The 21858-nt window shown below is 53.2% G+C and overlaps 6 protein-coding genes across 6 annotated transcripts; 2 read left to right on the forward strand and 4 right to left on the reverse strand.

Annotated features, from left to right (window-relative positions):
- Nucleotides 1-218: 218 nt before the first annotated feature.
- Nucleotides 219-2135, reverse strand: HER10_EVM0011235 (H3 K56 histone acetylation protein KAT11; the record flags this gene model as incomplete). Its single annotated transcript, XM_035480672.1, has 1 exon — nt 219-2135. Exon 1 carries the CDS (start codon nt 1968-1970, stop codon nt 219-221), a length of 1752 nt encoding a protein of 583 aa, XP_035333360.1. The 5' UTR covers nt 1971-2135.
- A 255-nt stretch (nt 2136-2390) lies between these two features.
- HER10_EVM0001316 (RNase III domain-containing protein) lies at nt 2391-3797 on the forward strand. Its single transcript, XM_035471071.1, has 3 exons — nt 2391-2946; nt 3060-3295; nt 3400-3797. The coding sequence occupies exons 1-3, from the start codon at nt 2487-2489 to the stop codon at nt 3547-3549; spliced, it is 846 nt and encodes a 281-aa protein (XP_035332141.1). The 5' UTR covers nt 2391-2486; the 3' UTR covers nt 3550-3797.
- Nucleotides 3776-5486, reverse strand: HER10_EVM0000983 (uncharacterized protein; the record flags this gene model as incomplete). Its single annotated transcript, XM_035470747.1, has 1 exon — nt 3776-5486. Exon 1 carries the CDS (start codon nt 5030-5032, stop codon nt 3776-3778), a length of 1257 nt encoding a protein of 418 aa, XP_035332107.1. The 5' UTR covers nt 5033-5486.
- A 1657-nt stretch (nt 5487-7143) lies between these two features.
- On the forward strand, nt 7144-10176 carry HER10_EVM0010179 (uncharacterized protein; the record flags this gene model as incomplete). Its single annotated transcript, XM_035479647.1, has 3 exons — nt 7144-9349; nt 9409-9632; nt 9697-10176. 3 exons carry the CDS (start codon nt 7144-7146, stop codon nt 10174-10176), a joined length of 2910 nt encoding a protein of 969 aa, XP_035333209.1.
- A 442-nt stretch (nt 10177-10618) lies between these two features.
- On the reverse strand, nt 10619-13138 carry HER10_EVM0009442 (uncharacterized protein). Its single transcript, XM_035478928.1, has one exon. The coding sequence runs from the start codon at nt 12863-12865 to the stop codon at nt 10733-10735; it is 2133 nt and encodes a 710-aa protein (XP_035333112.1). The 5' UTR covers nt 12866-13138; the 3' UTR covers nt 10619-10732.
- A 1210-nt stretch (nt 13139-14348) lies between these two features.
- On the reverse strand, nt 14349-16866 carry HER10_EVM0013413 (uncharacterized protein). Its single transcript, XM_035482772.1, has one exon. It carries the CDS (start codon nt 16437-16439, stop codon nt 14562-14564), a length of 1878 nt encoding a protein of 625 aa, XP_035333620.1. The 5' UTR covers nt 16440-16866; the 3' UTR covers nt 14349-14561.
- Nucleotides 16867-21858: the final 4992 nt, after the last annotated feature.

Raw genomic sequence — 21858 nt, forward strand, 5'->3', positions numbered from 1 at the left:
TGAAGATCTATAAAATGTGGTAAACTTGCTGCCTCAATACAACATTTTGATCAATTTAGGGTACCGTAATAATGTGCCCTTTCTGTCCTATCCTCACCGGGCTTTCCCAAACCCTGTCCCAGTATCCGTAGGTGAACACAAACCATCCTGTTACCTGGTATTCCTAATCCAACGCCTTGCTAGAACTCATAAGATGATTGACTCCTTGTCCTTCGAAGTCATACGTCACGCTTCTTACGGACGAGACCGGCCTCCAACACCTTGACTTGCGGAGTTTCCCCAACGTTCGCCGCTGCAGTCGCGGATTCGTCTTTAGACTTCTTTCGAATGAGCCCCGTACTGAGGACGTTAACCTTCGTCGCCGGCTCATCCGAGGTAGGAGTCGCGGAGTCCTCCGGGCGCTTGCGCTTAATCAGACCCGAGATGACATTCACGGTGTTCGCCGAAGAGCCATTTGACGCTGGTGTTGGAGTCTCCTTCCTGCCCACAACCTGCATGCCCCAATTGTCTCCCATGCCGACCTCGCTGATCCATCGCCGCGTGCCGCTAGCTGCAATCTCTGGTTTGGCAAAGTCTAGGCGTAGGAGGAGCTCATTGACTCTCTTGTAATCGTTCTCATCGATAATCTTGCGGCCCCTACCCTCAGCAGGCCAGTAGTAGTAGGCAGTCGAGATTGGCTTGTCTAGCAGGTAATTACGCTGTTGGGTTTTGATGCGTGGCTGTCTTGACTTGACGACTCCCGTCAACTTGGACTTGTTCTTCTTATGTTTGTTTTTGCTCTCAGGCTTCTCGGGTTTAGTCTTCGTCTTAGTCGGTGTGCCGGAAGGTGACACGGGGAAGAGCTTGCGAGGAGTGGACATGGGTGTGACGGGCCGTACTGCCTTCTGCTTGCTAGGCGTGACGGGCGGGTTGGACGCATCGAAAGAAGGGTTCGGCGTTGGGAGATTTGCAGAGGCACTGTCAGTTTGCACTTGCTCGGCCTCCTCATCAAAGACAACCCAGATGAAGCCCGTCAGCCGACCGCTGGAACATTCTTGTCTGTATGCCATCATTTCCCAGAAGGTATCCAAGCTCTTCACGCTCTTCCATTGTCCAGTGGTCTTGATTTGCTTTGACTTGCCCGCTTCTTCATCCAGCTCGTCTCGGAATCGGGATTTTGGATCGTCTGGGAACCGGGGGATAAGGCATCGTGCGGGTACCCAATCGTACTCCTTGGTGTAATGCGAGATCTTCTCGAGAGCGTGACCCAGGACCCAATTTGTCGCGCTCTTGGGGGTCTTGGGCAGGAAAGCCTTGGTTTCGTAATTGTCAAGTCCCGGGATGACGAGGTAGCCTTTGACAGTACCCCATGGAGCTCCCTTTCCCACGGGAGGGTTCTCCAAAAGAGGATCCAGGACTTTGCACCACCACTTCACTAATCCTGTGTCATCGAGCACATGCTTGCCATTATACTCGACAGAGCCAGGGAAGAGGTATTGGTCTTGAGCCCGCGCAAAGAGACTAACGATGGACTGAATGCCCTTGCGCCTGCGCTGCTCGACCAGGTACGAAACAAAGGCACTGCTAATCTCCTTGATTGGCGATGAGGTGCCTTTGGGAAGGTTGAGAAGCTTCAGGTAGCCGGTTGAATCGGCTTTGGCAACGAAGAACGTGCTCGAGTATGCAGTCGTGTAGATGTAGACCTCTAGCGCGAGGACAAGAACTTGCTTCGAGGTAGTCTCCTTTGCTTCAAGCGCAGCGTCGGTAGTGCTTGAGGGAATATCGATGGATATTGCAAGGAAATGCTTTTCACAAAAGGTCTTGTCTTCTCGCTCTTCGGGAGGAGCTGAGTAGAGGGCGTCCGTCTTGGTCGGAGGAGTTGAGAGGTGGTAGATGCCGAAGCGGTAGCCCTTGGGCAGAACAGCGGAGAGTTTCTCAAGAAGAAGTGCACTGCTCTGGGCGGTGGTCTTGGTTCGGCTTGGAGTCGCCATGGTGCTTAGCTTGGGATGGAAGCTTTTCTGTTGGGAATTGGTTCTTCCGAACAGAATGTCATGTCATGGTTGTCAATTGACGAAAAGGCTGAAAGGAGTTGAACTTGAGGGGTTGGTCGAGCAGGCTGAACAAGCTGCAGGACCGTCCCTTCCCCTTCCCTTCCTTTGAGGGACGCGTCGCAGCTCTTCACATGCGTGTCAGAAATAAGTGGAGAAACGCGTTGACTTTAATTGAAAGGAAGCTGCGAACATTACCTAAGCCAGGGAGTACTTGTAAGGTACGTTCCCACGTTAGGTAAGAGGACCGTGCTTGGCTCAGGAAGCCACTAGACCCCATGGCGACTAGCGCCGGTCGCTGCATGATCCGCCTTCCGCGCGATGCCACGTGACGTCGAGAAATTGTTCCGAGCGCCCATCGCGAAAAAGTTCCCAGCATCAGGAGCTCTAGCTATACGACGGTACGCCCACACCGAAATCCGCACCACACCGTCGTCCCTCCCTCGCCGACCGCCCCCAATGGCAACCAACGGCTCCCGGTCAGCATATAGCCTCACGAGGCAAGCCGCGAGGCATTGCCAATCGGCGGCAAATTCACGAGTCGTCTCTCCTATCCAATGCCTCTCACGATCCTTTGCGACGACCAGCTCTCGAAAGGAGGCCGAGGCGGAGAGCAAACTCGACCAAATGTCACGGAAAACCGCAGAGGCTGAGAGGCCCGACGAGATCAGACAGCGCCCGAGATGGTCATACACTCCCGAGGGAATGAAGGCACCCTTCTCGCCTCATATCACCAAGAACCCGGCACGGAGTGTTTGGAAGGTCAACGAGGATCCCAAGAAGCTGGATCAGATGTACGTGAAGCTTTTGGGCAGAGATGGAGACAAGATGCTGCCGGATGAGACCAAATGGCTGGCGGTCACGCACAAGAGTTTCGACCAGGGTCGCCGAGGATTCAACGACAAGCTGGCATACTTGGGTAAGGACACACGACATTGCTCCCAATCAAGCTTCATTTGCGACAATTGCGTGCGGGAAAAAGGAAAAAAAGGCACACGAAGCTGACTTGAGCCATTGGGCAACCTACTACAGGTAGACAGGCGGTTATTCTCGAGACCACGAACCGCATAGTGACGGGGACCGACCCCTTGAAGAAGGCAATCGTTCCGGAAAAATCGTACCAGCGAACACCCTTTGAGCACCCGGCCCTCACGAGAGTCGACAACCTCAACGCCGAGCAACCCCAGAAGATCGTTACGAAAGAAAAGGTCGAGGCGCTGGCGCTCGCTGCCGGTCTCGACAAAGTTTTGCGATGGAAGCCGGCAAAGGTAAGCCCAAAACTCACAGCTCCCCTTCCTCCGTCTCATCGGGCCCCCCTCCGGAAGCGACGACACCCTCTTCTGGCTCTGTTTTCTAACAATGTCGTCTCCAGCCCGAAAACCTTTCAGGCTCTGGCCAGCAAATTGTTCTCAACTCGGCAGTCTTTGCTATCGTAGGAGCCATCACCCTGCAGCACGGCGCCGAAGTGGCAGGTAGAGTTATCAGGGACAGAATATTGAGGCCGCTCTCGGCGAACCGGTAAAGCCGCTAGAAGAGAGACGTCTGTTGTATCATAGGTGTAAAACATTTGACAAAAAGGACATCAATCCCAGCTGCGGCGCAAGAGAGGCAGCGGAAGCAATATTTTCTTCGTTTTCCCGCAGTCATGACGCTGTGCTGTCGCCGGACCGCGCACAACAAATGTAACAAAAAGGATCAGAGGTGAACGAATATAGAAGTATATCCCAATGTGGAAGACGCTTTGCCACTCAACTTACTTTGGGTTCCTTGATAGGACCCGTGGTCAGGTGCATGACATGGGAAATGGCGCAGTCCGGAGGCTGCCAGGCGAGCCTAATGACCCATCCGTCGGTTGTCGAGTGAAGGGCCCAGGCGAGGTCTCCATCGCGGATACGGGTTGTCATTTCCATCGTGACGAGGTTATTCACAACCGATTGGTCGACGCCTTTGCCAAAGACTAGCGCCTTTCGGACCATACTGTTGTTCGGGGTCTTTGTGGCCATGCCGGACGAGGCACGGTGCCAGTCAAATGTGTGAGACCCAGAGCCAGAGTCACGTAAACTAGCGAGACCAACATCGCCGGTCACAGCGTGTACATAGCCTTCGCCGAGTAGACGGGTTATCTCAGACGTGGATCTCGTGCAGAGGACAAAGGTTTCGAGGCAGGCAAAGGATTCATTCAGGGTAGCCATGCCAAACCCTGGATCTGGATCAACCTGCCAGATGCTCTGGGGCCAGTCATTCGATCCGTAGTGCGCGACCCCTCTGCCCAATGGATCGTGGGCGAGCAGGTCGCTGGCAAGGATGGGCATAGTGAGAGACCTGGTGGCGCCCTGGTAGAGCACGAGGTCCCAGTCAGGGTTGATGTAGATCCGGTCCCACGCCGGGTTTCTATGCTTCAGATCCGGGAACCCGTGGCTGTCGGGCGCCAATGACCTCATCGGCAAACGGATCCTGAAGAAGGACACGGCTTCGCGGCGTGACTCGTCGCACACGCGAAAGAGCGCCGGGCTCCTGTTCTCGCAGTACCAGTTTGCGTTGCACGCCATGTTGCCCAGGTCGTTGCCGGAGGCCTGGACCCCCGAGCCGCCTGGTACGCCTCTGATCACGACGATGCGTGGCCGTTCCAGGTGCATGCGCCAGATCTTGCGTCGTAGCTCATAAGGCAGGTCTGGGAAGCGATGAAAGACTGAATCTTGTTCGTAACCGTAGCTGCTGCGGCTCCTGTTGGGTATCAGCGATGCTGTATCCGCAGCTGTGGTCGTCGTAGTCGTCGTCGGCCCGCTTCCCGAAGCGGCAACCCAGGTCCGCAGGTCGAAACTTTCACACGCCTCTAAAGTCTTCCAGGGTGTCGAGGGCGTTTTCCGGATGGCGGGCGGAGCATGGATGTCCGTGGTTCGGAGGCCCCCATCTTGGTGCTCGGCCTCAAACACCTCGGCGTCATGCTCGTCTTCAGCCTGGGGAGGCGGAGGCTGGCGTGATGTTGACCGAACTGGTAAATCCATCGCCTGATGTGACGGAGCAGACGCCGTTGAGTATGATAGACTGCCAGCGTCAACGGCGTCGAGAGTCGGCCTTATTGGGTCCGCGGAATCAAAGTGTCAGACAGACGCTAAGTTTCTGAAAAGTTCGGGGGACGACGCTAGCGATAGCTCAGACGACCTCTGAGCTAAGGTAAAGTGCTTCACTGCGCAATGGAAGATGCCGATGAGCGATAGGGTCAACTGTATCAAATTGAAAATGAGTGTATCCGTACAGCCTCAGTCTCCAGTCTGTATCGTGGTGTAGCCTCAAGTGTGGGGTGGGAGGCAAAGGCGCTGGAAGGGGAAATAAGGGACGACGTGTGTCTGACAGTTGGAGAAGGTTCCACGACAGTGAAATGCGTGATGCGTTTGGGCTTCACAATACGAACGCGGACACGATGAGGTGGTTCCCCTTTTGAGTTGAAGAGACGGGGATGATGCGAGTTGTCGATGAGTTAATAATCAGTGCCACCTCGTTCTAGAAGGGAACCTCTGCGGTCAACCGGCTGACTAAACTTCCTCTAGAGGCACCGTACTCGGCTCCGTCTTTTGTAGGAAAAGACCCCTTTGCAGGGAGTTACCGCTTTTGGAAATGGTTTGCGGGCAGTTTGCGAGAACTGATGGGAGAGATTCTACCGCAAGCCGGGGGCAACCAGGAAGAGGCCCGGCTGACATGTCTGGCAGTTGCATCTTAGCGCCTGAATGACGCTGTGACCCGCCAATGCCCAAGTCATTTCTTGTTGTTCATGAGTTGTGTCTGCTGGTTTCCCCTGTCAGATTGTGTCAGATCCCATCAAGCACTCACAGACTCTACACAGAAAGCATGTGCGCGCCCGACACAATCCTCATCGCCACGGCGGGAACCGTTGTGATGTGCTACATGGGTCCCTTGTCCAGGCTTGTGTCCTCCTCTTTGGTCGTCTTGGAACGATTGCAAACAGCCTTAATCGCCATTAGGTACTCTCAGCCGGGCTACAGCTACAGTCTACGGATGATGGGCATGGCCATTAGCCAATCACCGAAGAGTCTTTGCAACTTCACACAACCGTCTGAAACTTGCAAACACCAGCATCTTCAACTGACAACCTGCTTCTCCATCGTCTGTGGCTCCCATCTCAAACTCTGCCCATCCCCTTTTTGCCCTCCCTGGCGCTACGCTACAAACTACAACGTCCACTTACTAGTACCAAGTATTCTAATGAACGACTTGCCTTATTGAGCCCGTATCTCGTATACGCATCCCTTCCCTACTTCGCATCGCTCCAAAGTACTCTGTTCAAGCTTCAATGTCATCCGCGCCGCCCTTGTCGGTACTCGGACGCATCGACACTATGCTATAACAACATAGCCGTCGAGGTCGATCTAATGGAACACGACTCTCTTTTGACTTTGTTTGACACAAGCCTATGGCTTACTGTAACTTTTAGAGAAACGCTCTTGGCTTCGACCTGTGCGCTCTTAAGCCTGTAAATGACAGAACTCTCGCGGCTGTAGGCTATACCCCAGCTTCTCCCCGATAATGACTGCAAGTCCCAAAGATGACTCTGCCACTTGGACGATGCGTGAAGCAAAAGGCCTGATTGAAGTCGTGAAACCCGGGGCTGTGGCTGCAACTCTGCCACTCACTTCAATGATTCGGCCCCGGCTAGACATGTCTGGGATTCTCGCAAGGAGCTTCCCACCTTTCCAAGTTCCACCAGACTCCAGTCCACCCCGGTGCGGACCATGTCAGGGTCTGAGTGGAGCGGAATCCCGCCGCATATGGCAAGTGGCATCTCGACGTACCCTGAGTAAAGATCGACGCTCCATGTTTTAGGCTCGAGGGAATCATGGTCATCGGAGCTTCTTGTATAGATAAGTCCCTATCCGTCTCCAGATGTTTCTACTAGATGCCCGTGGCTTTTTTCACCCATCTAGCCATCATCCCCATAGGTGCTGGTTCAAGAAACACATCTTCGTTTCCTTCGTACACGACTGCTGGCAGCCCTTTTTCTTTCTAGTTGACTGCCTTTGATACCCTATTCTGTTTCTATTAATGCCACGGTAAATTCTTTTTCACGCCTATTAAGCAAAGTCCATTACTTCACATCATCATGGACATGTATGACAAAATATCTGGGGATGTTACGGAGAAACCCCAGGTTCCTCCCCCTCCACTAGCCCCAAGGCATCAGAGACTCACAACCTTTTGCATCGGGTTCTTGATGGTATTCTCCATCTTCAGTGTTGGCAGAGAGGTCAAAGACTACTTCTACCAGGAACCTACCCTCAGCAGCCGATCGATAGCGAAACGAGAAATGGGTTCCTGGGGCCAGGCCATCGACGCTATGGTAACCCCAGATACCGTCGAAGCTATCAGTAACGACCCAAGGCTAAGAAGAACATTGGTGTCTGTGGTCGATTATACCTTTGACCTCACAGATCAACTCGTCGCCCGCTATGAATCTCCTCAACTCCAGGAGACAAGAGAAGCATTGCAAGAGTACAAGGAGCAGATTAGGAGGAGCCTCGAAGGTCTGAGAGACGGCGAAGAAAGCTCAAGTCAACTCCATAAACGACAGCTCCCAAGTTTTGGGGAACTCTTTGGAGCGGCCGTCTCTGGAGGTAGAGCCGATAGTGGCGGTGGAGGAGGAGGCGGTGGACTTCCAAACCCGCTCAACCTCCCACTCCCTGGGGCACCGGGTGGTTCTCCCGGAGGGGGTACTGGTCCTCTAGGCCTCCCAGGTCTCCCAACTCCAGGAGGCGGTGGTGCTGATGGAGGCGGGATGTCAGCGGGCATACTCAGCGGCCTGCTCCAACCCCTAAAAGACGGGCTCAGCAACGTTGGGAACCAACTTGTCGCCAACCTCAACGGCCCAGGCATGTTCCTCGGCATTGGCGTCGGAGCCGGAGCGGCTCAGGGGCTCAACCTGTCCACACAAGCAAAGACGATGGAAGTGGCAGCAAAGGTTGCTGCAGACAACAAGATGGAAGCCACCGGCCTCAACCCAGCCATCCAGAACCTGGGCGTGGGACTGACTTCCACCCTCATTGGCGCCATCGACTTCAACAGCCTAGGCGGCAACCTCACAAACCAGCTGCAACCCATCGCCCTGTCTCTCGCAACAGGTCTCGGAAATGGCACAGTCGCAGGCCTGAAGTTGAACGCCAACGCCGCGAACCTCGAGCCCGTAAATGATTCGTCCATCCCCAACGTGATCGGTACCTTTGGATTCGGTCTCACAAAGACCGTGACGGCCAACCTCGACATCAACCAGCTCTTCAACTCGGCCAACAACCCCAACACCACCAAGCAAATCATGCGAATCCTCCCGGCCGCGGCTTCGGGCTTCGGCAAGGGTCTGGGCCAAGGTGCGACGGTAGGATTGGGCCTACAGCCAGACACCGCGGTACCGATGCAGCAGATGCCTGACGACCAAATCGACTTTGGCGGTATCTCGCAAACGTTCGCCAAGGGTCTGACGAGCAGCTTCCTCCAGAACGGTACCGCGACCGAGTTGCTCAACAAGGTGGGTGGGTCGATGAACATGAACCAGAACGGCGGAGGGATTCCGGCGACCATCAAGTTTAACGGCATGGACATACAAGTCAGCAAAGTCGCGCAGGGCTTCGCTCGCGGCTTCCTCCAGGGCGCGGGTGATGCGATCCAGGGCATGGGCGGCGTGCAGTCTCTCTTCGAGGGTAACGCCACCATGCCCACCGGCGCGATGCCCGATGCCAAGCTCCAGTTTGACGACTCGCTCGGCGGAGCTGCCAGTGGTTTCGGAGTCGGGATCGGTGGGCAGGGCGTCCTCGTCGCGTATGGGCTGGCTAGCAAGCCGCGAGGAAACACTCAGCCTGCCGCGAGTGTGCCGGCGGCACCGGCTGCTAGCACCCCCGCCCAACGCCGAGATGTCGAACTGGTCTCGAGACAGGATCCCCCGCCGGTTGTCTCCGTCAACACCACCGAGGGATTCAACCTGTCTGTCGTGATCAACGCGCAGACCATTTCGATGGCTGCTCAAGCCGGTGTCAACGCCCTTACCTGTCAAGGCGTGGGTGGTTTGGGCCTCATTGGCTTTGGATTGATCCGCAGCAAGACCATTGCATTGGATTCCTTCAATAATGGAAACGTGACGAAGACTGCGAAGCAAGTGATTCCGACTGGGATCATCAAGATTTCCAACGAGGGGCATTCGTACGCCATTGACGGACAGGTGATCCGGGACTCTCTTGGAAACTCGATCATCAACGCTGCGAACGGCATCGAAGTCAATGGATTCAAGTTGCCAGGCTGGATCGCCTTCTTGGTTCTTCACAGTAAGTCATGCTCTGGTAGTGACCCCCCTGTTACTCAACTAACATTCGCACCTCGCCAGTCCTCTTCGCCATCATCGCCTACATCAACGTCCTTCCCTTGGCCATCGGGCTGGAGCACATGCGCAACCTCCTCCTTCGCATCAACGCCCCTCCAATTCTGCCAAAGATCGAAAAATGGAATAACATTATGTGGCTCTTCGTGATGGGCCCTTCAGTGGTTGTCGTTCTCATCTTTGGCATACTCGTGACTGCGAAGTCGTCTCATTTTCGCACTGCCCACGGTGTAAGTCTTCCCCTTGGCCAACTTTAGGCCAGGAACACCGCTTGCTAACCCACATCTCAAACAGATCATAAGCCTCTTCACGACCCTAGTAGGTTTGGCAGCCTTCTTGATGCACCTGGCCATCAAGGCCCGCGCACCTCCAGGACTCCCAAATACCTCCCGCTCCGGCCCCACGCCACCAGCGCCCCCCCTCAGCCTCCCCATCATCCGCGTCATGGTCAACCAGCTCTTCTTGATTCTCTCATTTGCCTCTGTCATCACTGGATTTGCCGATCTCAGCTCCGTGGCCCTATGCTTTACGCAGGTTGTTCCTTTCGATCTGGCGCTGGTCATTGGGTTTAGTCTGTCTACGGTCTTCGTCCTGGGATCCACCGTCTCGGGACTCGACATTGCGCTTACTGTTCGGGTCTTTTTGAGGCACAGGAAGGCCCTGAAAGGTAGTGATAAGGCGATTGCCGCCGCAAGTGACACGGAGAGAGGCGGTGTCATGCAGGGCAAGATTTTGCAGCCAGCAATGGTGGACGAGAAGGGCGCATTTGCATAGCTGCTCGGATTTTGCTTGTGTGAGCTTCAGAGACTTTGAGCTGTGCTCAGTCTTTCTTATTTCATTCTATGCTCACTTTGTACTGTATATAACGCACCGGCGCATGGCCTTCTGGACGAGAAAAAATACGGGACTTTGGACGGGATCATGGATAGGAGTACGGTTTGGGATGGACCGAGACTGCATGAGGATCACACGTACTCTGACATGACAGATATGACCACAGCGGAGATACTCCTGACGACTCTAGTGCTGCGGAAAACGGGGCGGCCTTGACTCTCATTATACCCAAGCTTGCTTCAGGAGGCAGGCTTTGAATTTCATACCCAATTGGCCGATTCAGAACGTCTTGCTTCTTTCGCTTGGTGAAGGGACACGGGCATATCTATCGCAGAATATGTTTTCAACACTCTAAACTCATCTCTTATGGTATTTTGGTAAATCTCCCTTTGCCCGCATCTTGCTGTTGTTGGGTACTTTTGACACAGCTCTTGTTCTACTCGAATACTCCTGTGTCAAGAGTCAACTGATACTCTCTCGCTCACCACTCGTCAACTCAGTCGTCATCCCATAAATGCCAGCTGCTACTAGGCCTCACATCGAGCACAGACCTCCTCTTCTTCCGCGGTCCCGCAACCTCTCGGCCGTTACTCAAAAAGAACTCTTCCGTCTCGGAACCGGGTATCTGCCTCACCATTCCCAGCCCAGCAAGATCTGTCTTTGTGCACTTCATCCTCAAATGGCGGAAATACTTGCGGTAAAACATCCTCTGCATGACCAGATTATCAGCCACGTTCTTGGGCAAATAGTCTCCAAGCTGCGTTCGCAACGCCTCCAGCGCCGTGCGCTGGTTGATCGCATCGGGGGGCTCGTAGTCGTTGCTCAAGAGCAGCCGCGGCACATCGCGGTAGAATGCGTTCTTGGCCGGGATGCCGCTGGTGAGGTAGCCCTCGTGAATCATCCACACCGGGAACCGGGCCGCCGCGCGATCGTCCATCAGCTGGATCGCTTCCGTGTAGGATTCCAGATTTGCCAAGCTCTCTGCCAGCGGCGCACACCCCGGAACGGGCGTCAGGTCCCACGTCTCCGGCCCGCCCCTGTCGCGGGTGCCGAAATGTCGGATCCCTACGCCGAGCGGGTCGAATGCGAGGCAGTCGCTTAGGAATATGTCAAGGGGTATCTCGCTGCTCCAGGGGAATGTGAAGATGACGGTGTCAAAGTCCGGGTTGATGATGACGGGCCAGGCGATCTTGTTGGTTGGGTGCATCGGTAGCTGAACGCGGTAAAATGCGCGTGTCTCGGCGCGGCATTCCCTGTTTACCCACATCAGGGCCGGGAGCGTGTTGTCTGCGCTCCATGCAATGTTGGAGGCGAGGTTTCCAAGTGCATTTGGCGCGAAATGAATCTTTTTCAAGTCGTTCATGCATCGAATCTCTACGATGCGCGGCCGTTCGAGATAGAAGCGCAGGATCTTGGACCGAAGCTCCGGTGGGAGGCGGGCGAAGGGATGGAATGCAGTGAGGGGACCAGGGGTCTCGGCAGAGCAGCAGGGGGCCACTTGCTGAGCTACGGGAAGTTCAAAGGAAATCTGCGATGGCGCAGCTGTTGGCGGTGGACCAGGAGGAGGGTGTGTGATTGTCCAAGGACCATACGGGACCCCGGACCGGAACTGGAACCGGTCCTCGGGCTTGACCGGCGTCGGGGGCCGATGGAGGTCAACATGGCGGCGCTGTCCGCACGTGGGACACGGCGCTGAGGACGACGGGAAGTTTCCGATGGAAGCACCGACACTCACACTGAGTGAAGTGGACGAGGATGACGACGAACTCGAAGGTACGGTGGTGGTCTGAGCGGTGGTTGATGTCGCGGGCGAGTGCGAGGCGGAGGTGGCAGCGGTTGAGGAGGAGAGCCCGGAGTCCGTCACGGCATCTGACTCGCTGGGGTGCGCAAGCGTTCCTGAATGCCGCAGCGTGCGACCCTGGCTGCTGCGAACATTGTGGTGGTTGTGATTGCGTGTCGCGGTTTGAGTGCCTCTCTCAAGGCTTTGGTCCGTCTCCCCCCCTACATTTGGTGGTGGCGGTGGTACTGCTGATGATGTTGCTGCTGCTCCTGCTGCTCGCGGCGAATCCTTGCGTGGCCGGATACGAACAGAGAGACCCTTCAGCCAAATCTTTTTCCATTTCTTCTTCAGTTGCTGCTGCTGGTCGCCATCCTGGTTCTGTTCTTTGGTCCGGAGCTGGGATGTGACCCCGTTCAAGTTGCTGTTTGCGTCGGGCGCCATGGCGGGGTGAGTCGGGCGAGGAGCCCTCTTCCCGGTTGAAGCGTCCTCCCGTCGGTGTTCCCTCGTATTCCCGAACCGCCAATGATGGCCGTCTTTTGGTGCTGTGAGAACAGCGATAAAGCGTAACAGCTTCGCCGGTGATGAAGTTAGATTCTGCTGTTCAGTGACTTGTTGAGAATCCAGGCGGTGAATGGCGTAGTCGCTGTTTATGCGCTGTGCTGATGCTGCCGCCGATGGCTGTTGTGAGGCTGGGTGAGAGAAGTGGGGTTCCTCTGGGCAAGTCGAGGGGGAAGAAGAGCTAGAAAGCGAGAATCGGGTGGTAAAAGGATGATGGGGAGGAGACGCGGTAGTAGTGCGGGTGGGAGACGCGGGGGAGGAGGAGGACATGTTGGTCAAGTTAAAGTTCATCCATGAGCCACGGCCGCGTCTGGAAAGGTCAATGTTCAGTCACGTCGTAAGGTGGTGTCGGTGTGTAGCCGATGTGATGTGGTGGTCAATGGTCGTCTTCGGAACAGCTTGCTCGCACGCTCTCAGGCACAGAACATGTTCATTGGTAATGGAACTCAACAGCTGCAGTGCTCACGGCTCGGCTCAACTCACAGGAATGCGCTGGGCGGTTATGAAGAGTCAGGCTGACGGGTATGTGACGGAAGAACTGGGCAGGATTCGAAGAAGGAAGACAGGCACAGGCACAGGCACAGGCACAGCAAGGAATTGGCTTTGCGACATGCAGGCATGACCGTCCGAGATGCGGTGCGATCACTGCAGCTGCAGTACCTACCGGTTCGTTCTGTGGCCTCTTCCCACATTGTGGTTCCTTGGCCTGACGGTCGTTTGGTTGCAGGCCGTGGCCAGCTGAGGGGGAACGCGCACTGAGACAAGCTTTTGTTGGAAACGGAGAAGGGGGATGTTTGGGACTGCAACCAACCAGAGACGCAGTCAGCTCTCTGCAGTGAGCTCTTCCAAGTTCCCAGCCTCCCTGAGCTTGATCATTGATGACAACTCAAGCCCTCGGTCAATCCATCATCTAGCTACACGTTCACCTGTCAGCCTGCCACGTTTAGCTAGTACACTTTAGTCAAACGAAGCCCCTTCCAATAGTGTCCGGCATCTGTCGCAAGCTGCTTCTTCCAGTTGATTTACCCATCTATTCTTACCTGAGCGTCTCCAAAGGAATCGAGAGAGTACGGACCATCTGTGCCCGATCTCAACCTTGGAACGCCGTTACAGCGCCCGCCTAGACCTCCCACGTGCTGAAACGTGCAAAGGGGGCGGATGCGACGTTTGGCCGGAAGAATGACGCCGATGCCTACATCTTTTTGCCTTGAGACTTTGCGGTGGTGAGAAGAATACTTATATATTCTGCTGCTGTTTGTACATAAAATGGATAAATGGCCATGTGCACGCTTGGAGCGCCGACCGCCGCAGACACAAATGTCAAGAGCAGCATCTTACCTGCATTAGCACAATCGAACATTCAGATTCCAGAATATGTGAGTGGCAGCAGCCGGATGTTTGCCGTCAAAGAACTTGAAGTTTTGGTCTTTTCGCCATTACATTGCCGAATCGAGCCCCGAGCGACCGGACACCCGGACCCGTGTGGATCCCGGATGTTGCACCCGGAAGTGGGCCCGAGACCGGAGCCGACCACCGAAGGAGAAGACGAGCGACTCACATATTGATTTATTAGATGCGCAACCAGAATGAATGAGCTTTAATTCCCCAAATAAGCCTCAAGGAGTTACCAACATGATTCATTTCTTAGTAAAGAAGTATGTCATGTTGACTATAAGCACTCCCGTTTAAGATGAGGCGTTGTAATCTTCTTGACTGCCATCCATAAAAGTCACAGGCGAGGCCGGTTTCACAGAACAGGGCAAAATATTTTATGTGGCGAAACACACGCTTTATTATCTATATCGTCAAATCGTTTGTCAAAGGTCCATCCATAGCCGAGCAGAGAGATCCGAAGATGCTCCCAAAAACCGCTAGGCCACTATCGAAGAAAACCACTTCCCCTACCACAAACCACCACTGATAACCATTAACAGACCCATAGTAGAGTCAAGAGAAGAGAATATCCATCCATGCTCAGACGAGTCCCTTACAGAAGAACAGCGGCAGCAAGAACGCTGAAGGCAAGAGCGCCGAAGCTGGCAGCGAACTTGCTGGTGCCGGCCGTGACGACGGGGGGCTTGGCAGTGGCGGTGCCGGTGGGGTTGCCGCCCGCGGGGGGAGCAGCAGAGTTGGCCGGGGGAGCTCCAGCAGGAGGGGCACCGGCGGGAGGGGCACCGGCAGGGGGAGTGCCAGCAGGGGGAGCACCGGCAGGAGGAGTGCCAGCAGGAGGAGCACCGGCAGGAGGGGTACCAGCGGGAGGAGCACCAGCGGGAGGAGCACCAGCGGGAGGAGAGCCGGCCGGGGGAGCACCAGCGGGGGGAGCACCGGTGGCAGGGGGGTTGGCGGCGGGCTTGGTCTCGGTGGCCGGGACGTAGGGAGTCTTGGTGACGGGGGGCTGGGGGATGACAATGGTGCTGCAGGTGGTGCCATCGCAGCCAACAGTGGTGACGGGAGGAACGGGGATGACAACCTTGCAGGAGTCGCCGGAGCAAGGAGGCTGGGGAACGGGGCAGGAGCCGTTGCAGCCCTTGACCTCGATGTACTTGTCGTTCTTGTACTCGTACTTCTTGTTGGCATCTGCGTACGGGCAGGACTCGAAGACGCAGGAGTTGTCCTTGCAGACGTACTTCTTGTTGCACTCATCGCCGGAGCAGGACTCGACCTTGCAAACGTTGCCGTAGCAGACAATCTTCTCGGAGTCGAAGTCGGATCCCTTGATGACATAGTCGCACTTGCCGGAGACACACTTGATCTTGCGGCCGCAGTCGTATCCGGAGCAGACCTCAGGGTGCCAGGTGCCATCAACCCAGACGAGACGGCGCTGGCAGTCGGCACCGTAGCAGGGGTAGTCGAAACCGCAGTAGTCACCGTAGGCAACAATCTTCTTGTAGCAGTCATCACCGTAGCAGGGAACGCCGAAGCACTTGCCGTTGGAGCACGGGTTGGGAGTGGGCTTGTAGCAGAAGGGACCCTGGCAGTCCTGGCACAGAGGGCAGTAGGTGGTGGTGACAGTGGTGACGCCGGTGGAAGCGGTACCATCGATGGTGGCGGTGGTGGTGGCAGTGAAGGTGGTGGTGACGGTGGCAGTGGTGGTGACATCGATACCGCCATCAACACGGATGTAGATGGTCAACAGGATCTCAGCAGAGATAAGCTGGCGCTTCAGGGATCCGCTGGTGTTGCGGCCACCACAGCGCTCGCCAGAGTTGCCAGGGCAAGCGATGTTGCATCTATCCTCAGAGACACGGGTGGCAGTGGCATCGCTGACGATGTCACCGCAGAAGCAGTCAGAGCCAAACAGACCGGCGTAGCGCTTTCCAGCGGGGCAGGAAGCGACGCAAAGCTCGAGGGTCATGGAAGAGGCAGACAGGACCAGGTCGAAGGTAGGGAAACCAGTGGTAGAGCCGAAGCAGCCAAGGAGGGAGAAGTTGCCAACGTTGCTGGGGTTGGGGATGACGGTGGCAGACGGGGTGGCAGACGACGAAGTCGAGCTGGTCTCGGTGCCAGTGCCAGTGGCGGTAGCGGTGTCAATCGTAGTCGACTCATCGGTGGTGATGGGAGGCACCTCGGAGCTGCTGGTGGTGTCAATGGTCGAGACAATGTCGGAAGTGGTGATGGGGACCTCAGTCGTCAGAGTGGTGTCCGAGCCAGTGGAGGTGGTCAGACTGCTGATTGTCGTCTGGCCAGTTGAGGTGGTCTGGATGGTGGTCACCGACGTGGAACCCGAGAGGGTTGTGGAGAAGGACGAGGTGGTGAGCGACGAGCTGCGAGTGGTGGAGGTCGTGGTGGTGTTGGGGAACAAGGGAGAAGAACTCTGTCCCATAACCAACTGGCCCATGAGGGCGACGAGAGCCGTGCGACGCATGACTAAGCGAGTGACGAAAGCAAGTAAAAGAATGACTAGACCTCGGGTCGTAAACGAGTGAAACGAGGTAAAGAGAGAGGAAGAGAGGAGCTAAGGATGCGGAGTGTAATGATGATGAGGGTGAGGAGGGAAAGAAAAGTTGGACAGAAGCTGGAGAATCTTGTCTTTCTTATACCTTCTGGAAACTCCCTTTGCTTCCCTCATGTCAGGCAAATATTCATCTCATCGTAAACGATGTCTCTGGCGTCTCTGGCAGCTCCAGTCTGCCCATGGGCCATACCTCTCTCCCTTGCCATGGGGCATTGTCTCCTGAGTGACAAGATGAGTTTGCATGCCTTGGGCCAACACAGAGTTTCCTACAGCAAGCGCCACCAAACTCAGTCTCCGTGTCTCGTCTTTTCCATTCTTCCGCTCTCGTGTCTCGTTCCTCGTCGTTCGTGTTGAGTTTAGTCAGGAGGTTAGGAATGGATCACCTCGGTCAGGAACTCATCAGTTGGCAATGTCTCACCTTCTCCGCAATCCAACGAGGGAGACCGCCTCAACAAGGGACCAATCAATAGGTCCGACGAAGAAAAGGAAAAAAAACAAAAACCAACATCGCTAAATTTCAATAAGCGTGCATTCCCGTCCGCTAAGCTTGGAAATTGGGTCTTGTCTGTGGCGTTCCGCCCGGCGCCCTCCCGAGCTTTCTCGTTGACGACAATGAACATCTTCGGTATCCCTGGGCCAGATCTTACCACCTGGAATCTGCCAAATTGCCCGTATCCATTCTCAGTCTCGGGCACCCGACCTCCTTTTGTCGCACCGGCCCCGCTCCGGCGTCTCCAGTCATGTCCCCAAAACCGATATGGCCCTGTCTATCACCATGCGGCTCTCGATCTTCCGATCCATTGGAACCAACCGCCGGTCAGCGAGTCATACATTGAATTTGATGGTCTCGGCCCGTTGAGTGTATGAAGTGGAGACGGAGCCCGCAGCGGCAAAATGCACGATATCATCCCTCGCTGGTGCATTCTTTCTTATTCTCGGCACTAAATGGGGCAGAGAGGGAACATGACGGCATTAGTTCTCCCCAAACAGACTTAAACTTACGAGGCGAGAGAAGTCTGTTGTTGTCCCTACATAAGCGAGCAATTTTAAAGGCCGGTTGCCCTCGTGACTACCCCACACTCTGTCCCTCGTTGAGCCAACCTTAGATTCCGGATGCAGGCCATTGAATGTCTGGATAATTGTGAATAGCAGAAGTGACATATTTGAGATTCCAGGAAAGCCCATTCCGCTCGTATCCATTGTTAGCCCCCAGTGTTTGCAATGGATTGTGGATGCCTCGACATCCACATTGTCAGCGTCTCAACGAATGCAAGGCGTAAGGCAAGAATAGATTCAGACCGAGGACAAATGGAGTATGATCGAGTCAACTCCTCTTACACAAGAGGGAGTGTCTTTGCATCATGATTTGATCGCCTCGAAATACCGGTGAGGAGGGAGAACTTGACGGTCCACGTCCAGACCTTTTGGTGCATACACTTGACGCTTGGCACCTGCAAACCCGAGCCCGGCCTGGAAAACAATAATACCCACTCAGACACATCAATCCTATCAAAGGTGCAAGTTTAGGAATTCTTTTCAAATGGCTGGAAGGTCGGTAGGTCGAATATGAAAGTTATACGTAGTAATCATGGTTTTTTTATTGCTCCTTAGTTTCATCAACATAGCCGTTGTTTTGGTCATTTCTCTTGAGAGCCATAAGTGATCCCTCCACAATCTTACGTTAGATATCATATCAAAGACTTAACTCAGGTTTACGGGAATTGCTTTACTATCCTAGAATCGATATCATTGTTGGAAATTTTCGGCGAATGTTGCTCGTGGGAATAGGATTGAAGAGGAAGTAGTAAGGTGTAGAAAACCTGAGTTTGCCGCTCCCTGTTCTCCGTCATGATGTTTGAGAAACACCAATCGGTTATGTGAAGTCTTGCGAGGTACATCGGTTCAGAAATCGCCGGGTTTTGACTGGGGCATAATTGAGATCCAGCCTTCCATTCAGGTACGCTTGCTGCCGGCATAAGATGAACTTATGTAAAGTCCTTAGTCCTTCTTCATTTGCAAAGTAAATACTGGTAGCAACGTGAATCAATATGTAGTTCATGATGAAGCGATAAGATGAAATATTTTGGAAACCTGAGTATTTGTTGGTGACGTCAAGAAAAATACGCTCATCTAAACCAACGCGTTTGTCTGTTACTACGTGCACCTGATAGAGAATGATGTCACTCAGCCCTGTTAACAAGGCCATAAACACAAAAGCTTCTGCTGGAATCCAACCATGAAGTCGATGGTGGAGGATCGAATATGTTGAGAGTACCCTATTTACTGAGTCCAAATACCGGTGAAGCTGGGGTAAGAAGAAATCAGTTAAAGCAGCTGTTATTTCAATAAGGTTGCTCGATTGTGCTAAGATTGAAACCATTATTTCATTTCCTTGTAGACACGTAACTCAGGGTACGTGTAGAGATAGTTGCATATACATCATCAAAGCCTGTAATGTGAATCTAGACGACAGTTATTGCCAATTAATGTCCTGATATGATAATAGTAAGTGTTAGAATCAGTAATATGTATGTTTGAGACGTATCAATAGGCTTCTGGGGTGTTGTTCACCTACTACCTAGGTAACCTCACAATGTTCGGGATTTTCATGTTGGAGTAGAGGGCAACTGCGAGCAAAAGTGTGAGGCGTCTTAGCAAAATGTCGAGAGAATTCCGGAAAAGAGCCCAGAGTCTGGATTCTCTGATTCCCTCAATAGAATGAATCTTGGTTCGACGCCGATTCCTATTTCAGATTCATGTTGGTCATTGAGTAAAGTAGGCAGATCATTAAGTCACTTATCATGGCCTAAAGTGATCCGAGACTATCAAAGGACGTCATGGCGTCTTGCAACAAGCAGTCAAGGAATAATAGCTTCTTAAAGAAGGTATCATGGAAATTCTATGCCCCGGCATCACTAGGCTGAAGAGCTTTATAGGTTCGATGTTTGAATATAACCTCAATATCTAAGATCAGCTGCTTATACTTTCGTCGACGAAGCCAGACATAGTAAGTGCTGGTTTGATTACCAAAGCCTGATGTTTGTATCGGCTCGAACAGCTTTCGAGTGAGTTCATAACCTGAGTAATACTTATTTGATGTCTTAAGGATATTCCGGGTGACTATTCGGATCTCAAAATTGGATATAAATGCATATAAACTTCTAATTCACGCAATCACAATCAATCATAACCGGGGTTATGTAGCTGTTAACAACCCCGTTTAGCGACGATATCACAAAGAAGAATGGGTAATGATGAAAGCTCGATATTCCTTTTCACCTTCTGATACCTCAATCCTGTAAACGCCTTCGCAACATGTATCTCTTGACACTTCCCAAGCCTCAAAGTCACGTGCGTTACCTAATTTGGCTCATGTCGTCCGCGGAGCTATGGGCTGACTGTTCGCCTCGTCTCTCCCTTGCTTCTAGCCGAAGCCCCCACCACAACCAAGAAGTTGCCTGAGGGATTACCGCGACTCAAGGGAGACAATTGATACTCGGACATAAATAACCACTTTTGTCCCTCAGACCACCTCAACTTAACCTATAGTTCCCCAATATATCCTCGCGACTCTGACGGTCCAGACGACTGCGGAATATGCGCTGCCCGTAATGTCAGATCGACGGTTGGGTCCTAGAGAGTCCCAATATCGTTTGAATATTTCAGTTTCATCCAGTGTTCCCATACACAGGCCACCCCTGAAGTCATCGTACATATAGCGATCAATCTCGGCCTCCTCTGAGCTACTCAAGCAATTGCGGAAGTATCTCGCATTCGGAGCTCAAGATGAAGCTCGACGACGACGGGGTAAACAGAATCACTGGTGTTATTGGGTCGCGATACCAACTATATTGAGGTAGACAGCTATTGGTTTCGACTTCACAGCTCAGTTCCCTAGGTCGATTGTTTTCCAGACTTTTCACAGCAAGATTAATGAGGTCTCAAGAGAATAACGCGTCCATCGCCTGTTCCATACTGGAAGAGAGAGTTTCGGTGATAAATCGGTGTCGCCTGGGGGTAGTGTTCTGCAACTTGAGCGGCTTTTTACTTCCACTGCATGTGCAGAGAAAGAGGTCGATACGCCATCAGCAACTACTGGTAAATTAGCAACGGCATACCGCCACTTCCTGTAACTGTGTGCAGAAACCCCGTAAAATGCTGTCTTTTTGACATACTCACGATAGAAAATCAATTCTCGAGCCCATGCAAGAATTATCTCTGAACTTTTACTGTACGTCCGGGAGCCTCAAAGTACCTAGTATTGTCGTCCAATATACCACTAGCATCCTGTCCTTTTTGAAAAGATTTCTTGGATAGATCATTATGGACAAATGCCCGTCTCCGGTCTAAGATTCTTAGTATGTCGTCATCATTAATCGATGAAGAAGTCTTGAAGTGATGAGGGACTGTCCTGCTATGGAAACAAGATATCATATCTACTATCTCGACGCACAAGAGAGGCCACTTGAAGCATCAAGATCTTCCTGCGGGGAGCTCACCGTAGCAAAACCATGAAATGTGACGTTGAATGCTCTATCTTTGAACCGGTTCTAACCCGAGTCCTGTAATAGATCCAGACTCAGCCGACAAAACAATAAACATCGATTACTTCATTCTTTACCTTTGATTTTGTAGCCTCGCGTAAAGTATCTAGTAGCTTGAATGATCTGAGAAACATCTACTCGTCGTTAGTTCATATTCTTAAACAGCAACTAGCTGTGGCTCTCTCTTAGCCCCGTATATTTAAGCATTGAAAACTCAATGAAAGTTAACTCTTCTTGCGTCTCAACAGTGGAATTTGCAGGATGTGTCACAGGTTCTAAGGACATGGAGGTATGGGCTGAGCCCTACCCATCGTATAAAGGGGCTGAGAGCCCAGAACGCCAACCTGCAAATCGCAAAGCGAACAAAAGGGATCAGGCAGTAGGTATGATGGAAAAAGAGTGCCAACTGTCAAAATTGACGACGGGACGTTTTAGCCATCTTCGTGCCTGGTGCCTGAGTTTTCGGAAATGGTGTGAGCTCCCCATTCCTAAGGTCGAGGCAAGGGGTTGGCTTAGGAATCCTCATGGAGACTTCATGTAATAAAAGGGTGTTGCAAGGGAGAATGATTGTGGTTCCCGTCGACTCTCTTAGTCCCAATCAAAATTTCACACCTTATTCGAGGCGACTAGTCCTACAGTAGCAGCCCCTTAGACTACTCGAAGATTTGGGCCATGACCCAAGTTGCCAACCCCCTCTAACAGCCTCGCCAGCACACCTAGATTCAGTGCATGTGTCGGAGAAGAAAGCAATGTGATCCATCGGTCAATATATAAGCATGAACACT

This window comes from Colletotrichum scovillei (genome assembly GCF_011075155.1).
Source record: "Colletotrichum scovillei strain TJNH1 chromosome Unknown Contig00006, whole genome shotgun sequence".
NCBI classification, from domain to species: domain Eukaryota; kingdom Fungi; phylum Ascomycota; class Sordariomycetes; order Glomerellales; family Glomerellaceae; genus Colletotrichum; species Colletotrichum scovillei.

What these genes read in the sequence shown, in the direction of transcription:
- HER10_EVM0001316 (XM_035471071.1), top strand. Translation starts at nt 2,487, where the DNA reads ATGGCAACCAACGGCTCCCGGTCAGCATATAGCCTCACGAGGCAAGCC. An exon ending in CGACAAGCTGGCATACTTGG is followed by an intron (nt 2,947 to 3,059) that starts GTAAGGACACAC and finishes AACCTACTACAG; the next exon opens with GTAGACAGGCGGTTATTCTC. An exon ending in TGCGATGGAAGCCGGCAAAG is followed by an intron (nt 3,296 to 3,399) that starts GTAAGCCCAAAA and finishes TGTCGTCTCCAG; the next exon opens with CCCGAAAACCTTTCAGGCTC.
- HER10_EVM0009442 (XM_035478928.1), bottom strand. Translation starts at nt 12,865, where the DNA reads ATGAACTTTAACTTGACCAACATGTCCTCCTCCTCCCCCGCGTCTCCC.
- HER10_EVM0013413 (XM_035482772.1), bottom strand. Translation starts at nt 16,439, where the DNA reads ATGCGTCGCACGGCTCTCGTCGCCCTCATGGGCCAGTTGGTTATGGGA.